General features: G+C 41.2%; 1 protein-coding gene across 1 annotated transcript in view; it reads left to right on the plus strand.

Annotated features, from left to right (window-relative positions):
* The window catches only part of LOC134223878 (MOXD1 homolog 2-like), a 634833-nt gene that overhangs the window by 514190 nt on the left and 93393 nt on the right, over window positions 1–27250 (plus strand). Inside the window, exon 3 of the mRNA XM_062703101.1 lies at window positions 3065–3220. Within this exon, the coding sequence (XP_062559085.1) occupies window positions 3065–3220 (156 nt within the window). The remainder of the gene's footprint in view (window positions 1–3064; window positions 3221–27250) is intronic.

A 27250-nucleotide genomic window follows, 5' to 3' on the forward strand; every position in this document is an offset into this window, starting at 1 on the left:
AGGACCACTTACTGGTCTTCCGGGATCAATGGGTGGTCCTTGAAAATAATTTTGCTCTCATATTGCTATTCAGAAAATGATATACTCCACAGGCCACTTTGGCCTTAGTCTGAGAAAATGAAGTAAATAAATTATACCCATTATGCTTGGAATCTATTGAAAAGTGTTTTCCTCACGGAGTACTCGTCCTGGAATGGAATCTCTGAGGTCAGCACGTCTGGTGGCCCTAAAACAGTAAGAAGCAATTTGGTTGTCAAGTGCTTGAAAATCCGGATTTCCCGGACATCGGCGTGACTGGACCGATCCAACACAGCAACAGCACGATAACGAAAAAAATTCGGAATCTAATGGGCCAAAAAATGTTAAAATCGGTTGAGAATTTCCCAAGATACAAGCATTTCAGTTTCGAGGGTACCTGGGTTATTTAAGGGGGAAAAATCAATACCCCTTCCTCCACCCCTCCTTGATCAAATCTCCCGTTAGCCCCTACAACAGATTGTAAGTGTCATTATTGCAGATCTGACAGAGTTTCAACGTCCTGCTAGGAAAATTCTTTTATATATCGTTCCGAAAAATTATCCGGGTACCGAGCCAGCCACATAAGGGTTAAAGGTTTTTCAATTTTGTTTCAAGATAAATGATCCATAAATCATTGGATGGTCATGCCCACTAGTCATGAGTCTCATACTTTGAAAGGAATTCATTCATTTTTTAAGCTTTCCGCACCACTGTACTACATGGAACTACCTGTGTTCACACACTTAGCGTGTGATAGAAGGTATCCCGCAACAGACGTTCATTGTATTACCGTATAAGCTCAAAATCCGTACAGTTCCTAAAATCTAACCATGTTTGCTTTTGGCAACCTTAATTTACAGAACAGCCAATTCAAATGGATACAAATGCCGTTAAAGGATATGATTTTTTGTCCTAATATTTTGTTCTACGTTCACAAGCAAATGCAATGAAGAAATTGAAACATTATTGACATGACCTGTTTTTGTATCGTGTAAAATTTGTTATTGAAATGCTGTTTATTTGTTATTGAAGTGCTTATGCACATGAGTACGAATTTTGATCCAACACGGTATGCGAAATTAAAATGTTGTATTTTTTTCTCCTCTCAATACAACGTACAACATTCGTTCGAGCTACTGAATGATCCCACACAGACCCAGCGGACAGGAGCGCTTCAGTTCCCCACTCAGACTGTAATTATTCAATTACTCTGTCTGCATATTTAAACGAATTAAACTCGTACCTACCCGCTGCCAAGATTGTGTATGAATCGAGTCGAATGTACGACACGTACGACGAGTGGCACCAAGCTGAACTTGGGGTCAAGTGTGGAGGTCCCTCGTCTAGGATCCGTGATGGAAAAGAGTGAGCTACTTCTCATTGATGACACAGCGCAATCTTGCTTGCGGGGCAGCACCACATATCGGAACGAACGACGACGGGGTAGCCGGCTCAATAAATCTGTTAACAAATCGAACCGATTCCGATTCGATCACTAATTTGACCAAATCCCATGGGTTTGCTGCCGATGAAATGTGGAATAATGGTCCCGGTCGGTCGTCTGAAGTCGTATCGGAATATACATTCCCGGGGACGGAACGGAATTGGGAACCCACCCGAAGAAGAGACGGAGAGCAAGCCAGAGATTGATCAAATTATCGGGAAGTTCTTCCTCATTCCGTTGGTCAGACGTAGCGAGCACGCTGGCACCAACGAGAGGAAATGAAAACTTGAAACATCGTTGCTTAATTAAAATTGAACGTTGTTAGGGGAATCGGTGGAATAAGAGATGATCCGACTGATTGGTTGCCATGAGAACGAGGAAAATTACGCGAAACCGTCAGATCTGAGAGAAGTGGATTTGGTGGAGCGATAGCTGAAATTATTATGATTATGGATCTTTCGCCGAATTTTATCTCCAACGACTGTCACTTTCACGCAATAATGTTGATGTTACAGACTCCTAATTTTGCATTAGGTTAGATCCATGAAGTACGACACGCGAAATTTGCCGATTTTGAACCACCCTCCGTCTAACTTTTTGTATTTAACGCTTCTCGGAACCCTCCTCTCCAAAGTAAGCATGACATATGCTGAAATGATAGAATTGAACCAATGTAAGCGTCATTCACACAGGAAGTGTTTAAGGGTAATGAGTATGTTAATTTTGCATTAGGTATGTGGACAGCTTCTGATCATATTTTAAAGTACAATGCTTCCGCAGTGGTATATAACTTTAGCGTCGATATAAACGTTTGAAGTCGGTTTTAATCATGTGTCTATATTTGTTTGGAATTTTGCTGACCTGAAACGCCCCGGCAGTTTGTCCTTGGTAGCAAAAAGCTCGTGTGAACTTGTTTACAAATTATCCAATTTTTGCAGCGAACCAACTACTCCCGATAATTGACATAACAACCCACAATTGGCAAACTTTTCATCGCCCAGATAGAATCCACCAGCACACGGTCCCAGCCCAGCAAGCACACGGGGAACGACGAGCGCGGGGAGCCTTTCTCATTAATCATGAATTTGTGTTTTCCTATCGACCGCATCGCAGCCCACCGCGTGCCAACCACGGAGCGCCTATTTATTTATCATTAGTCCACATCGCTAGCGATAGCAAAACTTCTTGCCTCCCCACCCTAGGGGAGAATAGTCCCAAATTTAAGGGGTGCGTTAAATTTCTCTTATTATTTTTTATTCAATATAAAGTCGATTCAACTTGACATTGAATACATTTAGGTACCTAAGGAAAAGCGAGATGAACAGAAAGAAGAAAAGTTACATGACAATTAAGCTCAAAGCGTATGACTTATCTATAATTAGAGTCAATGAATTATTGTAGAACTGATTTTTATAGTTTGACACTGAATAATTATGTTTGGAATCATTTTCCCCTTCAGCAGTTTGGCCCATTCTCCCCCACATATTCCCCCACTCAATGAAAATTACAACCATTACTGCTGCCACTAGACACCAAACCGACAAACTAATGCTTGGGTTGTTCTTTTTTCTTCTTCTTCCATGCTACCCGGCACACTTCTAGGACCGGCACGTGAAAAAGAACAGCGATGGCAAACCGGTGGTCGATTCGTCCCAGGACTACGTCCTCCTGCTGGGCTACGAGAACATGACCCACACGGTGCTGCGGTTCAAGCGGAAGTTGGACACCTGTGACGTGGCGTACGATGTGCCGATAACGGTGAGTACCAACTGTAGTACGTACATGGGGAAGCAGGGCCACTGCCTGGACGCGACGCTTATCTACGTTGCATGTGTGAGTTGGGTTTCCACGATGTCCGGTGGGGAAGCGGAACTGCTGTTAAAGGAGGCGAAATGGTGCACAGGGTAGCCACTAATGAGTGTGTGGTCGAATAACGACTGACACAAGATGGTTGTTTCGCACGTTCAAAACAAGTGGTGAAGTTCGAAAACATATTGGAATTGAATAATAAATCAACGAAGGCGTAAAGCTGTTTGTTACCGATAATGAAGGTATGCGAAACTGTTTTGAGAGAATATGCGCTGCTTTTCGGTGAAACATGTGTATTTGCCTGGTAGTTTGACCGGAACCATTTGTAACTGTCTTTACTGACATTATATTTCGCTTTCACTTCTTCAGTAATGAACTTTGTGGTTTCCATGCTATGTTATGTAATCACAAATGTGATCTTTTTTTGCAAATCTCGCACTACATTACTAGGATACCTTTAATTGTTTTTGTGAAATAAAGAGCTATTAGAAAAAGTTCATCCGAATTTCCAGAGGAAATTCATCCGAATTTCCAGAGGAAATTCATCCGAATTTCCAGAGGAAATTCATCCGAATTTCCAGAGGAAATTCATCCGAATTCAGAGGAAATTCATCCGATTTCAGAGGAAATTCATCCGAATTCCAGAGGAAATTCATCCGATTTCCAGAGGAAATTCATCCGAATTCAGAGGAAATTCATCCGATTTCCAGAGGAAATTCATCCGAATTCCAGAGGAAATTCATCCAATTTCCAGAGGAAATTCATCCGATTTCCAGAGGAAATTCATCCGAATTTCCAGAGGAAATTCATCCGAATTTCCAGAGGAAATTCATCCGAATTCAGAGGAAATTCATCCGATTTCAGAGGAAATTCATCCGAATTCCAGAGGAAATTCATCCGATTTCCAGAGGAAATTCATCCGAATTCCAGAGGAAATTCATCCGAATTCCAGAGGAAATTCATCCCAAATTACAGAGGAAATTCATCCGAATTCCAGAGGAAATTCATCCGAATTCAGAGGAAATTCATCCGATTTCCAGAGGAAATTCATCCGAATTCCAGAGGAAATTCATCCGAATTTCAGAGGAAATTCATCCAATTCAGAGGAAATTCATCCGATTTCCAGAGGAAATTCATCCGAATTCCAGAGGAAATTCATCCGATTTCCAGAGGAAATTCATCCGATTTCCAGAGGAAATTCATCCGATTTCAGAGGAAATTCATCCGAATTCAGAGGAAATTCATCCGATTTCCAGAGGAAATTCATCCGAATTCAGAGGAAATTCATCCGATTTCCAGAGGAAATTCATCCGATTTCCAGAGGAAATTCATCCGATTCAGAGGAAATTCATCCGATTTCCAGAGGAAATTCATCCGAATTCCAGAGGAAATTCATCCGAATTCCAGAGGAAATTCATCCGAATTCAGAGGAAATTCATCCAATTTCCAGAGGAAATTCATCCGAATTTCAGAGGAAATTCATCCGATTTCCAGAGGAAATTCATCCGAATTTCCAGAGGAAATTCATCCGAATTCAGAGGAAATTCATCCGATTTCCAGAGGAAATTCATCCGAATTTCAAGAAATTCATCCGATTCAGAGGAAATTCATCCGAATTCCAGAGGAAATTCATCCAATTCAGAGGAAATTCATCCGATTTCCAGAGGAAATTCATCCGATTTCCAGAGGAAATTCATCCGAATTTCAGAGGAAATTCATCCGATTTCCAGAGGAAATTCATCCAATTCAGAGGAAATTCATCCGAATTTCCAGAGGAAATTCATCCGAATTTCCAGAGGAAATTCATCCGAATTCAGAGGAAATTCATCCGAATTTCCAGAGGAAATTCATCCGAATTCAGAGGAAATTCATCCGAATTTCCAGAGGAAATTCATCCGAATTTCCAGAGGAAATTCATCCGAATTCAGAGGAAATTCATCCGAATTCAGAGGAAATTCATCCGAATTTCCAGAGGAAATTCATCCGAATTTCCAGAGGAAATTCATCCGAATTGCCAGAGGAAATTCATCCGAATTTCCAATTGAAAAACGGTCCGATCTATTAGGATAAAAAACTGTGGCCAAAATACTTCCAGTCGCCCTGAACATTGAGCGCCTTCAGGTTTTCTTCAACTGCAAAAAGTCATCGTGTACGCGGCCTTCCACGAAGCTTGCGGCCTCTTCCGGGCTCTCTACTAAATATTATCTTCGCTTGACGTTCTTCCGGCATACGAACAACGTGACCAGTCCACCGTAGTCTGCCGTGTTGAATAAGCTTAATAATATCCAGTCCTTTATACATCTGGTACAATTCGTGATTCATGCGGTGCCGCCAGATACCGTTCTCCTGTTTACCGCCGAGTATTGTCCACAGCACCTTACGCTCAAACACTCCGAAAACTATCCGATCAGCCTCAGCCGATCAGTGTCCATGTTTCATGGCCGTATAAAGCCACCGGAAGAATCAGAGTAGTATACAGCGCGAGTTTTGTTTTCGTTTGCAGACTACGGGACTTAAGCTGGTTACGAAGTCCGTAATAAGCCCTATTTGCAGCTGCAATACGCCTTTTCACCTCACGGGTAACATCATTATCGCACGTCACTAATGTTCCAAGATACACAAATTCTTCTACCACTTCAAATTTTTCACCATCCAGCACCATTTCGCTACCACCACCACTAATGAACCCACGTTGATTGCCAGCGACCATGTACTTCGTTTTGCTGGTATTGATCGTGAGTCCAATCCTCGCTGTCTCCCTCTTAAAAGGCACAAAAGCCTCTTCCACGGCACGGCGATCAATTCCGATAATATCGATATCGTCCGCAAATCCCAAGAGCATATGCGATTTTGTGATAATGGTACCGCTTCTTTGCACACCAGCTCTCCTAATCGCTATATTGAACAGTAGATTCGAGAGTGCATCACCCTGCTTTAATCCATCTAAGGTAACAAATGACGTCGATATTTCATCCGCAACCCTTACACTTGATTTCGATCCGTCCAACGTTATACGAATCAGCCGTATCAGTTTCACCGGAAAACTATTTTCTTGCATAAATTGCCATAATTCATTCCGATTCACTGAATCGTACGCCGCCTTGAAATCAATAAACAGATGATGTGCCTGCAAGTTGTACTCCCGGAGTTTATCAAGAATTTGTCTCAGAGTAAACATCTGATCCGTCGTTGATCGGCCCTCACGAAAACCTGCCTGGTATTCGCCGACGAAGGGCTCTTCAAGCGGTCTCAATCTGTTGAACAGAATACGGGACATAATTTTGTACGCCGAATAAAGGAGGGTTATTCCTCGGTAATTGGCGCACTCCAGTCTGTGCCCTTTCCTACAGAGAGGTCTAATGAGGTCATCCAACCAGCTAGCAGGCATTTCCTCATCTTTCCATATTTTCGACATAATATGGTGCAGAACTTCATAAAGCTGCTCACTGCCATGTTTGAGAAGTTCAGCCGGAAGCTGGTCCTTCCCCGCAGCCATATTGTTTTTCCTCCTATAAGTGTTATTTAACGCTTTACTCATATGCCTTTCGAACCTTTTGAAAGAACGAGAAACGCATTATCACCGCTAGGTGGATTAATTACATGTTCCCGACTAGCATTCTCAAACGATTCGATGTAACAAAAGCGCTTATTCCATTATATATAGCAGATCATATGACCGAAGAACAGCATTTACTCGAATTCACTCACCCGAATGGATCAATTACCCGAATTTTACAACATTTTAATAAGTTTAAAATGTCGTTCAAAGAAGATTCTTCACCACTAAAGCAACCGTTTTGTTTCTCTTTTTTTCTTTTTTTTGTGATTGATTGCGTTAGAATGAGGTAATTTAACGATAATTACTAGGATTTTTTGTTGTTATGTGCTGATAAACAAAACAAAATCTCTCATAAAAAATCATAAGGGTTGTGTACAAGACACGACCGCCCGACGTAAACTACGTGAAACAGTTTGGTGAAATGAAGAATCTAGTGCCATTATCCTTGAGTATTACAAAATTACTCTTTGGATTTCTTATGAAATGTACATTTTAAAAGGAATTAATATATTTATCTAATTAAAACAAATTTATTGAATTCTCGAGTTTTGTATAATATGAGTAGTTTAGTTTTGTTTGTTTAAATTCAATTCTTTGTTCTTTTTCGAATTTTTCGAAAAATATTCTAAATGAGCTTAACTAAACTTGGGTATTTCTAAATTTCAATTTATCAGGTTTAATTGCACTTTTTACTGTATTTAACCATTAAAACTTTAGAAATGAGGATAACTACCGTCAAATCACTGAAGACGCACACATGTTTTTGCAAAGACCACGCGTCAAAGCGCACTCGTGATTTCGCTACTGACGGCATCATTTCGGTTGAACTGTCTCCATCTCCATCTTTCGATTGATTGTTAATAATCTGCCTTCCCAATCACAAGCTGCAACAAAATCAAATAAGATCTTGAGAAAATTTCACCTGGCTGCCACTGATGCCATCCATACGAATTCATATTTGTAGCAACTGCTCCCGGGGCGCACTCGTGATTCTGCTACGGACGGCAACATTATGGCGTCGCCAAGTGGTTAATTTGCTCTTTGAACAATATTCGCCTCACCTCTTCCTTTGCATAGGATGGTGGCCCTGAGAAGAACCGATTGATTCGTTCAGCAACTCCGCCGATGCTGGGACCGCCACCAACGACATTTCTAATGAAATGCCACGCGCGCGGGGGAGAGCAGTTTTCTTATCATCGATAAAGATGGCTCATTAGTCCCGCCTCTTTGTTGTCCGGTATGGCTGAAAATATTGTGTAACCGTCAAACCTTCACCAAAGGGGCGTTCCTCTCCCGCGCGCGCGAGCCATTTCGTTCGAAATGTCGCGGAGAGCAGACCGTGGTACCACCTTCGGCATCGGCGGAGCTCCTACCGGAAATTTTATTCCCGGCGATGGTGTGGGTCGCGCGGTCGTCGTTATTAACATTAGCAGCGCTCAGTTTAAATTTTCTTGTATGAAGTAGAGGGGATGACGGCTTTGGCAAGTTTTGTTCTATTATTGTCGGCGGGGGTTTTTGTTTACCAAATTTTATGAAATTTGGCCACAATATTCTTTGATATGCAAAGAATAATTAGGCCAAATTTGAGCATAATTAGTTACAGAAAACCCCCTGACAATAATAGAACAAAACCTGCCAAAGCCGTAATTTCCCCTACTAACGTTTGGCTACCATGAATGAAAGTAGCTCTTAAGTCACAACTTGAGGCGAGATGAATTTCAAAGTAAAACTTAATTGCTTGGTGATGGCAGATTGTTTTCCGTCGGTAGTAGAATCACGAGATCCCGATTCAGAGAAAGACTTATAATTTTAGTAGATAGTCATCCATGCGAATACATTTTTGCAGCTTCTCCGTTTAACGCTCGCTCGTGATTCTCCATACATACAGAAAACATACGATGATTCAACTCATCCATGAGTTTTTAGGTGCTGAGTTGGGCTTGATTTGAATCGTCCATAAGTTTTTACCACAACAGACCAAACCACAGGCGTTATCGCTGGAACCGCGCTGGTCAGTTCTCCGTGACATCCAGAATGAAAATGACGCGCGCACGCGATACATGGGGCTTTTTATACACAGGGAAAACGAAGCAGTGGATCAAAAGGCCCGTACCTTACTGCAATCTGATGTCCGTGTTGGGGATTTATAAACGGAATTGAATTTTTCACCCGGTTTGGAAAGAAATAACATTTTCAACAGTTTAACGTTGATAATCAATGGTATCAATAGATTTGGCAAATTGCTGGAGAGTTTCCGAATCTATTGATAAGCAAATCTCGAAAATCCAGCGAAAGATAAAGACGCTATTAGCATTTGAAATCTATTCTAATTTCGTGGCGGTTTCGAATTTGGAAATTTCGATTTTACACCCTAAATCTGAGTTTTTCCCTTAGACATAGTTTACGTCAAAATTGCGCGAGCAAAAAACACGTCCGTACGTGCTGCTGTCTGGAACTGGATTAAGGCTGTTTGAGCCAAGCGCGCGGAGGAGAGCAGTTTTCTTATAACCAATAAAGATGGTTCATTAGTCCCTCCTCTTTGTTCTCCGGTATGACTGCAAATATTGTGTAACTGTCAAACACTTACCAAAGGGGCGTGGCTACAGGTTCAACTTTATTGATTACAAGAAAGCAGCTCTTCCGCGCGCGCGAGCCATTTCGTTCGAAATGTCGCGGAGACCAGACCATGGTACCACCTTCGGCATCGGCGGAGCTCCTACCGGAAATTTTATTCCCGGCGATGGTGTGGGTCGCGCGGTCGTCGTCGTCAGCATCAACAGCACTCGGATGGAATTTTCTTGCGTGTTTCTCTACGATGGCGGATATGGTGGTGTTTATTTCTGCAACGGTTGCGTCTGAAGTGTCATCAGTGAAAGCAGCTTTGAAGCCATAATTTGAGGCGAGACGAATTTTGATCAAAGTTCATATTAATCGCTTCGTGATGGCTGATAGTTTCCGTCGGTGGCGGAATCACGACCGTACGTCAGGAAGGCTACAAAAATTTATTCGCATGGATAACATCAAAACCAGTGAAATTTCCCCTCAAGATTATTATTTTAGTAGATAGACTGCTACTTGTTTCAGATTTAATTTCCATCCATGCAAATACATTTTTGCAGCTTCTCCTTCTGACGCACGCTCTTCGTTCCCACCGATGGCGTAGGTAGCGCTCGTAACAGGATCGTTGCGACAGAGAATCCAACGATGGCAATCTGTTGCAGTGTAGCGATGGAACCATAGAGCCAGCATCTGCATTTGAGTGAAATACTCTTGTGATATTCTGACTATCGAATGGTTGCTGTTGTGTTGGTGATTAGAAATCCGCATGATCTGAAATCTGTCCTTTTCAGGGCATTCAATTTTTCATTGGAGGAATTTGGTTTGACTGAGAGTAAATTCATGAGATTGTTGCAATAAATCGGCAGCAGTAACGCAAGTATTCATAAGATTCAATCCATCATTCAACTTCTGCAGAGAAAGTGATTAAAAATCCATCGAAAGATAAAGACGCTATTAGTGTTTGAAATCTATCCTAATTTCGCGACGGTCTCGAGTTTGGAAATTTCCGTTTTACACCCTGTATCTGAGTCTTCCCCTTAGACGTAGTTTACGTCAAAAAATTATTTCAATTTAACCTTCCTCCCAAACATAGTAGTGGTCCTGAAATAAACCGATTGATTTCTTTTTATGTGCCTCATCAACAGCACGACATTGATTGCCAGATTCAACGATGCTGTTGGTAACACGGATGAAAATATGTACTGCTGTTGCCACGACCGCCACCACCACCTGACGAAAAATTTCATCCGCATCATGACTCATAAATCTCAATCAACGAGCCCTCCCGTGCGAACGAAATCGTCCGTTCTCCGTGACATGCAGAATGAAAATGACGCGCGCACGTAGTAGTAGTAGTAAAATTCGTCTTTATTTAATCATTTTCTGTTCTACAATTATTTTATACATGTACAGTGATCGGCCGGCATGGCCTCCAACTTCAATTTCAATTATTGTTATTATTATTATTATTATGCTATTACTTAATTTTTAAGATATGATGTATCATAACGGCCTTTAGGAGGCGCTAGTGTGTTTTTAAAATTTGATAACATAACTACTATGTACACTAATATTTACAATAAAAATTTGATAACCTAGATTGGAACTAGCGCCCTAGTTGGAGCCTGATCCGAATGCAAGCAACGGACCCTAAACTTTTCTTTACACTCACCAAAGCGTTCATGTAAGGTTTTTATTCCGGCCAGACGGTGGACCTCGGATGTTCTTGTCCTGGGTGTTGAGGATCATCCTCAGGAATTTGTTTTGGACCCGTTGAAGTTTGAGGTGGTGGGTTTTAGCGCAGCTCTCCCAGACCGGCATGCCATATTCGATCACAGGGAGGATGATTTGCTTGTAGACAGCAAGTTTATTTTTCAGGGACAATGACGACCGGCGGTTGATCAAAGGGTACAGTAGTTTCAACAAGACGTTACACTTTGTCACCGTTTTGTCAACCTGTTGCCTGAAAATAAGCTTGCTGTCGAGGGTCAAGCCAAGGTAGCCGGCCTCATTGGCCCATTCCACAGTCGTGCCATTGAGGATGATTTTACAGTCCCCAGGCGGAACAAGTTTAGGGTATTTGGAGAGAGGGAAATGATGACCTGGGTCTTCGCCGCGTTGATACAGATCTTCCAGCTGGTGAGGTACTCTGTCAGGGCATCCAGGCCTCGTTGGAGTTTTGCCACTAGCGCTCTGATCACTCTACCGTTGTAGACGATGGATGTGTCATCTGCGAACAGAGACAGAATGCCGCCTTCTGGAGGTTCTGGCATGTCGGAGGTGAACAGATTGAAAAGCAGGGGCCCGAGGATACTGCCCTGGGGAACGCCTGCGACGATGTTGTGCGCATTGGAACTCGCTCCGCTGATTGAGACCCGGAATGTCCTTGCCGACAGGTAATTGTTGATGATTTTCACCAGGTAGCTGGGAAGATTGTAGCGTTGTAGTTTGTACACCAGGCCATCATGCCATACATTGTCAAATGCCTTCTCGACATCGAGTAAGGCCATGGCGGATGTTTTCGAGACAAACTTGTTCCGTCTGAGGACGTTGGTAACTCGGGTCAGTTGGTGTACAGTTGACCGACCGCGTCGGAAACCAAACTGTTCCTCGAGCAAGATGTTGAGATTTTCGGCAGACTCAAGTAACCGATGATGAATAGCTTTTTCGAATAGCTTGGATAACCCTGAGAGAAGGCTGATGGGTCGATAACTTTTGGGAGAGGAAGGATCCTTCCCAGGCTTCCGGATGGGGATGACTTTCGCTGACTTCCAGGACGATGGGAAGTAGCTAAGCCGGAGACACTGATTAAAGATCAGCGAGAGGTGCTCAAAGAACGGAGCACTCATGTGTTTGAGCTCGAGATTCAGGATGCTGTCGAAGCCTGGGGCCTTCATGTTCTTCGACGATTTGATATAGGCCGTCAATTCGTCAGCTGAGATCTCCAACTCCTCCGAGAAGTCGTTGGGAATCAAATGGATGTTGTTAGCATGCTCGTTGACGGCTGCTTCGTGTGGACTGACGATGTTCTGCCCAAGATTGACGCGCGCACGCGAAACGCGGGGCTTTTTATACACAGGGCAAACGAAGCAGTGGATCAAAAGGCCCGTACATTACTGCAATCTGATGTCCGTGTTGGGGATTTATGAACGGGATTGAATTTTTCACCCGGTTTGGAAAGAAATAACATTATCAATAGTTTAACGTTGATAATCAATAGTATCAATAGAATTGGCAAATTGCTGGAGAGTTTCCGAATCGATTGATAAGCAAATGTCGAAAATCCATCGAAAGATAAAGACGCTATTACGGTTTGAAATCTTACATGATTTCGTGACGGTCCCCAATTTGGAAATTTTCATTTTGCACCCTGTATCTGAGGCTTCCCCTTAGACGTAGTTTACGTCAAAATTACATTTGCATAGTTTTCATTGCTTATTGCTGTGCAAATTAGCTCGGAAAATAAATCATGAATAGTTCTTTTTATTTGCCAAACACGTAGGTACGGCCATGAATCTTAGGAAACAAAACGTGCCGACCTAGCCCGCGACTCAGTCTCGTTCGGTGCTTCGTCATTTATGCAGAAAATTTAATTACCCACCGGTTTCGCGAGGGTTTGCATTCGCACCCCAACAAAGCAACAACACATGTTTCACGTCCCGAGCAACATTGCATCGGGGTTCGCTGGCGTAATCAAGTGGTTCATTATTGGTGGAAATTGGAGCAATTCTGAAGCCATAAATAAAGCCCGTTCACAGCCACACGCTGGTGCTGCTGCTGCTGGTGTTGATGAGAAAAATCCGTCATGAAACTCATGATTTGCCCTCACTCACGGTGCTGGGCATTGCGCAGTTCACTGATTTGGAAAAACAACGTCACCCGTACTAACGTGATGGTATCTGAATCTGCGGGTCCCAGAAAAAAAGCAAAGTAGACTCACGTCACCTTCGTCGTTTTGCTGCAATTACTATTGACTGCCAGCCAGGGTTGGATCATCATTATTTCAGATTCCATTCGATTTTTGATAGACTAAATTAAAAAAAAAAATCAGAAGGGTTGTGTACAAGACACGACCGCTCGACGTAAACTACGTAAAACCTCTTAGTGCAATGAGAATCGTAATATCATATGGACATTAGGTTGAATACATGACACAATAGCGAATTTCAACCAAAAATTATTTTAAACTGTTTTCAGAACAAACATTTTTCTCAATCACCACCGACGACCATACAGATGTTAGTGGGACCGCTACCGGCGCAGCCATCGTCTCAAGTCAATTCAAAAAGCTGCTCTCTCGTGCGCGCTTGCAGTTTTGCTTAAAATCATCGTGCGGTTGTCAGCAGCATCGGCAGCGTTCAATAGAATTTGTTTAATTTTTTTAGTAGAACAGGTTTGTCGACAGCGAGTTAAAATGAGGATAAAATTGCATTTACACAATTCTGTTGTCACCGACGACAGCCACTTAATGATTTTCCGCTTATTTGCTACATACATCATCTTTGTGAATAATTTTCTGCAACAACTACCCGTCGACGGGTAGACAAGACACGTCGACGACAGGACATGACTATGCACAGGAAAAATGAAGCGGTGAGCCAAAAGGTGCGTTACAGCAATCTGATGTCCGTGTTGGGGATGCATGAACGGAGTTGGTTAGTTCTGAATCTTTTACCAGATGTGAAAAAACTAAGATTTTCAATGATTTAACGGTGATAATCAATAGTTTTAAAACAATTAACGAATTGGTGGAAAGTTTCCGAAACTATTGATAATAAAATCTCGAAAATGTATCGAAAGATATAGTCGCTATTAACTTTTGAAATCTTACATGATTTCGTGACAGCTCCCAATTTGGAAATTTTCATTTGGCACCCTGTATCCGAGGCTTCCCCTTAGACGTAGTTTACGTCAAAATGCTGATTCTGAAAAATCATAATCTTGAGAGAAAATTTCACTTGGCAACAACTGACGCCATCCATACGAATACATATTTGCAGCACCTACGATGCTGCTGAAATAACAAAACCGAATAAGAATCTTGAAAGAATTTCACTGCCACTGAAGCCATCTCCCTCCGATGTGCGCTCGTGATTCTGCTACGGACGGCAGGCAACTTTATGGCGTCGCCAAGCGGTTAATTTTCACTTTGAATAAAATTCGCCTCGCCTCAATCTTCCTTTGTGTAGAATGGTGGCCCTGAGAAGAACCGATTAATTCCAAATATGTCGACGACGACCACATGATCCACGACACGAGCTGGAATTCGCTCGGCAACTCTGCCGATGATGGAACCGCTCTCCACGACATTTCAAATGAAATGCCTCGCGCGCGCCGGAGAGCAGTTTTCTTATAATCAATAAAGATGGCTCATTAGTCCCGCCTCTTTGTTGTCCGGTATGAATGAAAATATTGTGTAACCGTCACAAACCCCCCAAAGGGGCGTGGCTACAGGTTCAACTTTATTGATTACAAGAAAGCAGCTCTTTCGCGCGCGCGAGCCATTTCGTTTGAGATGTCGCGAAAAGCAGACCGTGGTACCATCTTTGGCATCGGCGGAGCACCTACTGGAAATTTTATTCCCGGCGATGGTGTGGGTCGCGCGGTCGTCGTCATTAACATTAGCAGCGCTCAGTTTAAATTTTCTTGTATGAAGTAGGGGGAATGACGGCTTTGGCAGGTTTTGTTCTATTGTCAGGGGGTTTTTGTTGGAAAAATTGTTTGAAATTTGGTCACAATATTCTTTAATATGCAAATAATGTTTGGGACAAATTTGAGTATAATTAGGTATAGAAAACCTCCTGACAATAATAGAACAAAACCTGCCAAAGCCGTAATTTCCCCTACTAACGATTGGCTACCATCAATGAAAGTAGCTCTTAAGTCACAACTTGAGGCGAGATGAATTTTGATCAAAGTAAAACTTAATTGCTTGGTGATAGCAGATTGTTTTCCGTCGTTAGTAGAATCACGAGAGCACGATTCAGAGAAAGACTTATAATTGTGGTAGATAGTCATCCATGCGAAAACATTTTTGCAGTTTCTCCGTTTGACGCGCGCTCGTGATTCTACATACATACAGAAAACATACGATAATTCAATTCATCCATGAGCTTTTAGGTGCTGAAATGCCACGCGCGCGCGGGAGAGCAGTTTTCTTATAATCAATAAAGATGGCTCATTAGTCCCGCCTCTTTGTTCTCCGGTATGACTGCAAATATTGAGTAACCGTCACACACCCCCGAAAGGGGCGTGGCTACAGGTTCAACTTTATTGATTACAAGAAAGCAGCTCTTCCGCGCGCGCGAGGCATTTCGTTCGTGATATCGCGGAGAGCAGACCGTGATACCACCTTCGGCATCGGTGGAGCTCCTACCGGAAATTTTATTCCCGGCGATGGTGTGGGTCGCGCGATCGTCGTCGTCAGCATCAACAACACTGAGATGGAATTTTCTTGCGTGTTTCTCTACGATGGCGGCTATGGTGGTGTATATTTCTGCAACGGTGGCGTCTGAAGTACCATCGATTAGCTGTCATCAGTGAAAGCAGCTCTTAAGCCATAATTTGAGGCGAGACGAATTTTGATCAAAGTTCATATTAATCTGATATTTTCCTGATAGTTTTCGTCGGTGGCGGAATCACGACCGTGCGTCAGGGACGCTACAAAAATTTATTCGCATGGAGAGCATCAATACCAGTGAAATTTACCGTCAAGATTATAATTTTAGTAGATAGACTGTTACTTGTTTCAGGTTTAATTTCCATCCATGCGAATACATTTTCGCAGCTTCTCCTTCTGACGCACGCTCTTCGTTCCCACTGATGGCGTAGGTAGCGCTCGTAACAGGATCGTCGCGACAGAGAATCCAACGATGGCAATATGTTGCAGTGTAGCGGTAAAATCATAGAGCCAGCATCTGCATTTAAGTGAAATACTCTTGTGATATTCTGACTATCGAATGGTTGCTGTTGTGTTGGTGATTAGAAATCCGCATGATCTGAAATCTGTCCTTTTCAGGGCATTACATTTTTCATTGGAGGAATTTGGTTTGATTGAGAGTAAAATCATGAGATGGTTGCGTTAAATCGGCAGCAGTTACGCAAAAAATCATTAGATTCAATCCATCATTTTACTTCTGCAGAGTTAGTGATTAAAAATCCATCGAAAGATAAAGACGCTAATAGTTTGGAATCTATCCTAATTTCGTGACGATCTTGAATTTGAAAATTTTCGTTTTACACCCCGTATCTGAGTCTTGCCCTTAGACGTAGTTTACGTCAAAAAATTATTTCAACTTAATCTTCCTCCCAAACATAATGGTGGTCCTGAAAAGAACCGATTCATTTCCACTTATGTGCCTCAACAGCACGGCGTTGATTGCCAGATTCAAAGATGCTGTTGGGAACACGGAAGTAAAGATGTACTGCCCTCCCTCCCGTGCGAACGAAATCATCTGTGGAATGCATCATCAGGAATGCATCACGCTTGAATTTGTAATGCTAAAACGCATCATTCCGCTCATTTGCCAAAACATCATTTTGGTTTAAAACGCATTCGAAATTAATTTGGGGGCAATTTATTGCTTATACATGAAAGAGTGTCTAATATTTTATGCGAGAAACGTCAATTCACTGTTTTTAACAAAGGAGAACAAAAGAAAACATACGATGATTCAACTCATCCAGGAGTTTTAAGGTGCTGAGTTGGGTGCGTTTCAACTCACGCTTGATTAGAATCGTCCATGAGTTTTGAGTTTTTACCACTACAGACCAAACCACAGGCGCCTGGTCCTTTCTGAACCGACCTGGTCCGTTCTCCATGACATCCAGAATGAAAATGACGCGCGCACGCGAAACACGGGGCTTTATATTCACGAAGCAGTGGATCGAAAGGCCCGTACCTTACTACAATCTGATGTCCGTGTTGGGGATTTATGAACGGAATTGAATTTTTCACCCGATTTGGAAAGAAATAACATTTTCAATAGTTTAACGTTGATAATCAATAGTATCAATAGAATTGGCAAATTGCTGGAGAGTTTCCGAATCTATTGATAAGCAAATCTCGAAAATCCATCGAAAGATAAAGACGCTATTAGCGTTTGAAATCTATCCTAATTTCGTGACGGTCTCGAATTTGGAAATTTTGGATTTACACCCTGTATCTGAGTCTTCCCTTAGACGTAGTTTACGTCAAAAATGAACAGCATTAAGAACTCAATGTTTTATACGCGCCAAATAATTTGTTTGCATCATAAACGTGTTATCAGCAATTGATTCGCGGAATAAATACGTTAACCGACCTCTTGTCTGCCGCGAATAAATTAAATATCGTTCATTTGTGGTTCGCCGTAGTTTACTTTAATTGTGTCTCGATGAACTGGACCTGAACTGGTCAATCGAAGCATTTCAAGTATGCATGAGAGTGTCGGAAAATGGTGCGCTTGTTTATCTTCGCACTTGCCGCTTCGTGCCCGACAACTGTCTATGGGGCAACTGAGAGCTGCTGGTTGTGGTGGTGCTGCTGTTGCTGCTGCTACTAAAGCAGATTCTAGAGCACGAATCGGCCCAAATATGTCCAAACGAAATTAATTACATGCATTATTGAGTAACAACAAAAACAACCCCTGGGTGAACAGCGACGACTGCAATCGGACCTGGTTTATGTGGAGCGCAGATCATGGCGTGCGAGTCTCGCTTCACTGTGAATGTGTTCCATAATCGAGGCCCTCGAGCTGGGCGAAGAAAGAAGTTGTTGCACAATTGCTTGCGTGCGATGTCATTGAACACGTCTTATTGGTACTTCAGTGAAGGAGGCAAAAAAGAAGTTACGACGAACGATGATCGATGCGCACCGCCTCTTGGCCTAGTATTGATAATTGAGACCCTTTGGGGGATAGGCCGAGCTGGTCTGATTGCACCTGACTGCCGTAATCTGGTGTCTTGCTGGTCAGACGGCTTGCGTTGGCTTAGTTAAATGAGCACCGGGGCGACCATCTGCTGCATGAAGTCGATACCAGGCCGTATTGCTTTGGGGGACGTCAGAATCAATCAACTGCCATTAAGTTAATCCATTTTGTAAATTATGTTAATGCTACCCGTGGTTACGAATGTAAGGTAAAGAAAAATGACAGATGCGTAGTCGTGAGGTATAATGGATGAACGATAATGAATAACCAGCTTCTGCAGAAGCTTATATTTATACTTTGATAAGGGATGCTATTTACCACTGAAATCAATCGTGTATGGTTTGGGAATGTATTTATGGGCTAACCAATGATGATCAACAAATTCAGAGTTTATTTCTAGCAAATTTATGTTCAGTTCAATCGTGGGTTGTGGGTTCGAGTCCCATCGAAGGGAAAGTGGTTACCTCCAATACATTTTTTAAATCAAAATCTTTCACAAAATGTACATATTCACATTTGAGTTTTCAGAACATTGTAAATTTATGTTTTCTGATTGATTTAACCTTGTCTGGAAAAGATTTCTTTAAATTTTGTCTGAACAAAATTACTTCGCTTCGAAGGCTAAGAATGAAGCCCTTATTTGATTGTCTTTGCTAACATCCATACATGACATCACAAAAGTAAGTACATCCGTTTTTTGTTTGCATTAGAGATGCATCACTTCGTTGAACGGATCAGATCTGGCTCATTCAGTCCAATAATCCGGATCTATCATACTGATCGGATCATTGGATCAAAACGTAAGGAGACTGCAAAATGGTGAAACGATTGTCATTCTGGACTGGACTTATCCATTACAGACATCACAGCTGTACCCGCACTTGCACTACGACGCTAAGTCAGGCTCGTATCGGATGAAGTTCCTCAGGAAATTCAAATGAATTTCCTCTGGAAATTCAAATGAATTTCCTCTGGAATTTCAAATGAATTTCCTCTGGAATTTCAAATGAATTTCCTCTGGAAATTCGAATGAATTTCCTATGGAAATTCGGATGAATCTCCTCTGGAAATTCGAATTATTTTCCTCCCGAAATTCGAATGAATTTCATTCCGAAATTCGAATGGATTTCCTCCCAAAATTCGATTGAATTTCCTCCCAAAATTCGAATGAATTTCCTCCTGAATTTCGAATGAACTTCCTCCCGAAATTCGAATGAATTTCCTCCCAAAATTCGATTGAATTTCCTTCCAAAATTCGATTGAATTTCCTCCCAAAATTCGATTGAATTTCCTCCCAAAATTCGAATGAATTTCCTCCCGAAATTCGAATGAATTTCCTCCCGAAATTCGAATGAATTTCCTCCCGAAATTCGAATGAATTTCCTCCCGAAATTCGAATGAATTTCCTCCCGAAATTCGAATGAATTTCCTCCCGAAATTCAAATGAATTTCCTCCCGAAGTTGAATTTCCTCCCAAAATTCGATTGAATTTCCTCCCAAAATTCGAATGAATTTCCTCCCGAAATTCGAATGAATTTCCTCCCGAAATTCGAATGAATTTCCTCCCGAAATTCGAATGAATTTCCTCCCGAAATTCAAATGAATTTCCTCCCGAAGTTGAATTTCCTCCCAAAATTCGATTGAATTTCCTCCCAAAATTCGAATGAATTTCCTCCCGAAATTCGAATGAATTTCCTCCCGAAATTCGAATGAATTTCCTCCCGAAATTCGAATGAATTTTCTCCCGAAATTCGAATGAACTTCCTAACGGAATTCAAATGAATTTCCCAAGATGAATACACCACTAGGTGTTCCAATCTGCCAAATTCACGATTCAGCCATCTTTGATTTTAGTATGGGAGAGCCAGCCGGTTTGTTTATGTTTTGCACCGGAAATGAATTTTTCAACCCCGCCTTCTTCTCTTCCATCAACTTGGCAGATTGGAGCACCTACTAGTGTATTCATCTTGGAATTTCCTCCCAAAATTCGATTGAATTTCCTCCCAAAATTCGAATGAATTTCCTCCTGAAATTCGAATGAACTTCCTCTCGAAATTCGAATGAATTTCCTCCCAAAATTCGATTGAATTTCCTCCCAAAATTCGAATGAATTTCCTCCCGAAATTCGAATGAATTTCCTCCCGAAATTCGAATGAATTTCCTCCCGAAATTCGGATGAATTTCCTCTGGAAATTCGAATGAATTTCCTCCCGAAATTCGAATGAATTTCCTCCCGAAATTCGAATGAATTTCCTCCCGAAATTCAAATGAATTTCCTTCCGAAGTTCGAATGAATTTCCTCCCGAAATTCTAATGAATTTCCTCCCGAAATTCGAATGAATTTCCTATCGAAATTCGAATGAGTTTTCTCACAAAATTCGATTGAATTTCCTCCCAAAATTCTAATGAATTTCCTCCTGAAATTCGAATGAACTTCCTCCCGAAATTAGAAATTTCCTCCCAAAGTTCGATTGAATTTCCTCCCAAAATTCAATTGAATTTCCTCCGAAAATTCGAATGAATTTCCTCCCGAAATTCGAATGAATTTCCTCCGAAAATTCGAATGAATTTCCTCCAGAAATTCTAATGAATTTCCTCCCGAAATTCAAATGAATTTCCTCCCGAAGTTCGAATGAATTTCCTCCCGAAATTCGAATGAATTTCCTCCCGAAATTCGAATGAATTTTCTCCCGAAATTCGAATGAACTTCCTAACGAAATTCGAATGAATTTCCTCCCATAATTCGATTGAATTTCCTCCCAAAATTCTGATGAATTTCCGAATTCGAATGAATTTCCTATGAAAATTCGGATGAATCTCCTCTGGAAATTCGAATTAATTTCCTCCCGAAATTCGAATGAATTTCATTCCGAAATTCGAATGGATTTCCTCCCAAAATTCGATTGAATTTCCTCCCGAAATTCGAATGAATTTCCTCCCGAAATTCGAATGAATTTCCTCCCGAAATTCGAATGAATTTCCTCCCGAAATTCGAATGAATTTCCTCCCGAAATTCGAATGAATTTCCTCCCGAAATTCGAATGAATTTCCTCTGGAAATTCGAATGAATTTCCTCCCGAAAATCGAATAAATTTCCTCCAGAAATTCTAATGAATTTCCTCCCGAAATTCAAATGAATTTCCTTCCGAAGTTCGAATGAATTTCCTCCCGAAATTCTAATGAATTTCCTCCCGAAATTCGAATGAATTTTCTCCCGAAATTCGAATGAACTTCCTAACGAAATTCGAATGAGTTTTCTCACAAAATTCGATTGAATTTCCTCCCAAAATTCTAATGAATTTCCTCCTGAAATTCGAATGAACTTCCTCCCGAAATTAGAAATTTCCTCCCGAAATTCGATTGAATTTCCTCCCAAAATTCGAATGAATTTCCTCCCGAAATTCAAATGAACTTCCTCCCGAAATTAGAAATTTCCTCCCAAAGTTCGATTGAATTTCCTCCCAAAATTCAATTGAATTTCCTCCCAAAATTCGAATGAATTTCCTCCCGAAATTCGAATGAATTTCCTATGGAAATTCGAATGAATTTCCTATGGAAATTCGAATGAATTTCCTCCCGAAATTCGAATGAATTTCCTCCCGAAGTTCGAATGAATTCCCTCCCGAAATTCGAATGAATTTCCTCCCGAAATTCGAATGAATTTTCTCCCGAAATTTGAATGAACTTCCTAACGAAATTCGAATGAATTTCCTCCCATAATTCGATTGAATTTCCTCCCAAAATTCGAATGAATTTCCTCCCAAAATTCGATTGAATTTCCTATGAAAATTCGGATGAATCTCCTCTGGAAATTCGAATTATTTTCCTCCCAAAATTCGATTGAATTTCCTCCCGAAATTCGAATGAATTTCCTCCCAAAATTCGATCGAATTTCCTTCCAAAATTCGAATGAATTTCCTCTGGAAATTCGAATGAATTTCCTCTGGAAATTCGAATGAATTTCCTCCCGAAAATCGAATAAATTTCCTCCAAAAATTCTAATGAATTTCCTCCCGAAATTCGAATGAATTTCCTCCCAAAATTCGAATGAATTTCCTCCCGAAAATCGAATAAATTTCCTCCAGAAATTCTAATGAATTTCCTCCCGAAATTCAAATGAATTTCCTCCCGAAGTTCGAATGAATTTCCTCCCGAAATTCGAATGAATTTCCTCCCGAAATTCGAATGAATTTTCTCCCGAAATTCGAATGAACTTCCTAACGAAATTCGAATGAATTTCCTCCCATAATTCGATTGAATTTCCTCCCAAAATTCTAATGAATTTCCGAATTCGAATGAATTTCCTATGAAAATTCGGATGATTTTCCTCTGGAAATTCGAATTATTATCCTCCCGAAATTCGAATGAATCTCCTCTGGAAATTCGAATTATTATCCTCCCGAAATTCGAATGAATTTCCTCCCAAAATTCGAATGAATTTCCTCCCAAAATTCGATTGAATTTCCTACCGAAATTCGAATGAATTTCCTCCCAAAATTCGATTGAATTTCCTTCCAAAATTCGATTGAATTTCCTCCCAAAATTCGATTGCATTTCCTCCCAAAATTCGATTGCATTTCCTCTGGAAATTCGGATGAATTTCCTCTGAATTCGGATGAATTTCCTCTGAATTCGGATGAATTTCCTCTGGAAATTCGGATGAATTTCCTCTGGAAATTCGGATGAATTTCCTCTGAAATTGGATGAATTTCCTCTGAATTCGGATGAATTTCCTCTGAATTCGGACGAATTTCCTCTGAATCGGACGAATTTCCTCTGAATTCGGACGAATTTCCTCTGAAATTCGGACGAATTTCCTCTGAATTCGGATGAATTTCCTCTGAATTCGGACGAATTTCCTCTGAAATTCGGACGAATTTCCTCTGGAATTCGGACGAATTTCCTCTGGAAATCGGACGAATTTCCTCTGGAAATTCGGACGAATTTCCTCTGAAATCGGACGAATTTCCTCTGGAATTCGGATGAATTTCCTCTGGAAATCGGATGAATTTCCTCTGGAAATCGGATGAATTTCCTCTGGAAATCGGATGAATTTCCGAAATCGGATGAATTTCCTCTGAAATCGGATGAATTTCCTCTGGAATTCGGATGAATTTCCTCTGGAAATCGGATGAATTTCCTCTGGAATCGGATGAATTTCCTCTGGAAATCGGATGAATTTCCTCTGGAAATCGGACGAATTTCCTCTGGAAATCGGATGAATTTCCTCTGGAAATTCGGATGAATTTCCTCTGGAAATCGGATGAATTTCCTCTGGAAATCGGATGAATTTCCTCTGGAAATTCGGATGAATTTCCTCTGGAAATCGGATGAATTTCCTCTGGAAATCGGATGAATTTCCTCTGGAAATCGGATGAATTTCCTCTGGAAATCGGATGAATTTCCTCTGGAAATCGGATGAATTTCCTCTGAAATCGGATGAATTTCCTCTGGAAATCGGATGAATTTCCTCTGGAAATTCGGATGAATTTCCTCTGAAATCGGATGAATTTCCTCTGGAAATTCGGATGAATTTCCTCTGGAATTCGGATGAATTTCCTCTGGAAATCGGATGAATTTCCTCTGAAGTCGGATGAATTTCCTCTGAAATCGGATGAATTTCCTCTGGAAATCGGATGAATTTCCTCTGGAAATTCGGATGAATTTCCTCTGGAAGTCGGATGAATTTCCTCTGGAAATCGGATGAATTTCCTCTGAAATCGGATGAATTTCCTCTGGAAATCGGATGAATTTCCTCTGAAATTCGGATGAATTTCCTCTGAAAATCGGATGAATTTCCTCTGGAAATCGGATGAATTTCCTCTGAAATCGGATGAATTTCCTCTGGAATTCGGATGAATTTCCTCTGGAAATCGGATGAATTTCCTCTGGAAATCGGATGAATTTCCTCTGGAAATCGGATGAATTTCCTCTGGAAATCGGATGAATTTCCTCTGGAAATCGGATGAATTTCCTCTGGAAATTCGGATGAATTTCCTCTGAAATTCGGATGAATTTCCTCTGGAAATCGGATGAATTTCCTCTGAAATTCGGAAGAATTTCCTCTTGAAATTCGGAAGAATTTCCCCTGGAAATTCGGAAGAATTTCCCCTGGAAATTCGGAAGAATTTCCCCTGGAAATTCGGAAGAATTTCCCCTGGAAATTCGGAAGAATTTCCCCTGGAAATTCGGAAGAATTTCCCCTGGAAATTCGGAAGAATTTCCCCTGGAAATTCGGAAGAATTTCCCCTGGAAATTCGGAAGAATTTCCCCTGGAAATTCGGAAGAATTTCCCCTGGAAATTCGGAAGAATTTCCCCTGGAAATTCGGAAGAATTTCCCGAGGAAATTCGGAAGAATTTCCTCTGAATTCGGAAGAATTTCCTCTGAATTCGGAAGAATTTCCTCTGAATTCGGAAGAATTTCCTCTGGAATTCGGAAGAATTTCCTCTGAATTCGGAAGAATTTCCTCTGAATTCGGAAGAATTTCCTCTGAATTCGGAAGAATTTCCTCTGGAAATCGGAAGAATTTCCTCTGGAAATCGGAAGAATTTCCTCTGGAAATCGGAAGAATTTCCTCTGAAATCGGAAGAATTTCCTCTGGAATTCGGAAGAATTTCCTCTGAAATCGGAAGAATTTCCTCTGAATTCGGAAGAATTTCCTGAATTCGAAGAATTTCCTCTGAATTCGGAAGAATTTCCTCTGAAATCGGAAGAATTTCCTCTGGAAATCGGAAGAATTTCCTCTGAAATCGGAAGAATTTCCTCTGAATCGGAAGAATTTCCTCTGAAATCGGAAGAATTTCCTCTGGAAATCGGAAGAATTTCCTGAATTGAATTTCTCTGAAATCGGATGAATTTCCTCTGGAATTCGGATGAATTTCCTCTGAAATTCGGATGAATTTCCTCTGAATTCGGATGAATTTCCTCTGAATTCGGATGAATTGGAAATTCGGATGAATTTCCTCTGGAAATCGGATGAATTTCCTCTGGAAATCGGATGAATTTCCTCTGAAATCGGATGAATTTCCTCTGGAATTCGGATGAATTTCCTCTGAATTCGGATGAATTTCCTCTGAATTCGGATGAATTTCCTCTGGAAATTCGGATGAATTTCCTCTGGAAATCGGATGAATTTCCTCTGGAAATTCGGATGAATTTCCTCTGGAAATTCGGATGAATTTCCTCTGGAAATCGGATGAATTTCCTCTGGAAATCGGATGAATTTCCTCTGGAAATCGGATGAATTTCCTCTGGAAATCGGATGAATTTCCTCTGGAAGTCGGATGAATTTCCTCTGAAATCGGATGAATTTCCTCTGAAATCGGATGAATTTCCTCTGAAATTCGGATGAATTTCCTCTGAAATTCGGATGAATTTCCTCTGGAATTCGGATGAATTTCCTCTGAAATTCGGATGAATTTCCTCTGGAAATTCGGATGAATTTCCTCTGGAAATTCGGATGAATTTCCTCTGGAAATCGGATGAATTTCCTCTGGAAATCGGATGAATTTCCTCTGGAAATTCGGATGAATTTCCTCTGGAAATCGGATGAATTTCCTCTGGAAATCGGATGAATTTCCTCTGAAATCGGATGAATTTCCTCTGAAATCGGATGAATTTCCTCTGAAATTCGGATGAATTTCCTCTGGAAATCGGATGAATTTCCTCTGGAAATCGGATGAATTTCCTCTGAATTCGGATGAATTTCCTCTGAAATCTGGATGAATTTCCTCTGAAATCGGATGAATTTCCTCTGAAATCGGATGAATTTCCTCTGGAATTCGGATGAATTTCCTCTGAAATTGGATGAATTTCCTCTGGAAATTCGGATGAATTTCCTCTGGAAATCGGATGAATTTCCTCTGGAAATCGGATGAATTTCCTCTGGAAATCGGATGAATTTCCTCTGGAAATTCGGATGAATTTCCTCTGGAAATTCGGATGAATTTCCTCTGGAAATCGGACGAATTTCCTCTGGAAATCGGACGAATTTCCTCTGGAAATTCGGACGAATTTCCTCTGGAAATCGGACGAATTTCCTCTGGAAATCGGACGAATTTCCTCTGGAAATCGAATGAATTTCCTCTGGAAATCGAATGAATTTCCTCTGGAAATTGAATGAATTTCCTCTGGAATTCGAATGAATTTCCTCTGAAATTGAATGAATTTCCTCTGGAAATCGAATGAATTTCCTCTGGAAATTCGGATGAATTTCCTCTGGAAATTCGGATGAATTTCCTCTGGAAATTCGGATGAATTTCCTCTGGAAATTCGGATGAATTTCCTCTGGAAATTCGGATGAATTTCCTCTGGAAAAATAGATTTGTCAATCAAGTTATGTAAAAGCATGTAAGCAATGTAAAATACATTCAGATCTGCACGGAATCTCATAGATAGCCGTGACATGTACTGAGGATCATATAGCCAAGATTTTCCACTGAGCAATAGGAACAGGAGTCAAATTATCTATAAAAGTGAAAAACAGAATTCCCTACCAATAAGTATTACACATTACTTTACGATGGACTGAAGAGAAACAACGAATTTAATTCCTCAAATCTATATCAACTAGTTAATATGAAAGTATTTTATATAGATTCATGCTATAAACGCCAATAAATGCTTCTCTAATGACGATTTAATGCATCAATTCAGCCATCACTCATCCGACCCATGGTTGGAAACTTCCCGATCCATTCATGACAAACCCACCGCTAATTCCGCTGCCAATCATAGTGAAATGACAACATAATGCAATCAAAGGTCGCTGGCTATTTTCGCACTTCTTGCTCTCAGCTCGGCTCCTCCGGCGCATGGTCCTAGTTGTTTACTCTTGCGTTCGTCCCGTCATCGGCCGCGCGCTGTCTGCACTGACAACGGCAACGGGCGTCTTGAGCTAAGTCTTGGAACCTACCGCGCCCGCCACGGTCACGTCCCAATGGACGACCCA

Source organism: Armigeres subalbatus, chromosome 3 (genome assembly GCF_024139115.2).
Source record: "Armigeres subalbatus isolate Guangzhou_Male chromosome 3, GZ_Asu_2, whole genome shotgun sequence".
NCBI lineage: Eukaryota > Metazoa > Arthropoda > Insecta > Diptera > Culicidae > Armigeres > Armigeres subalbatus.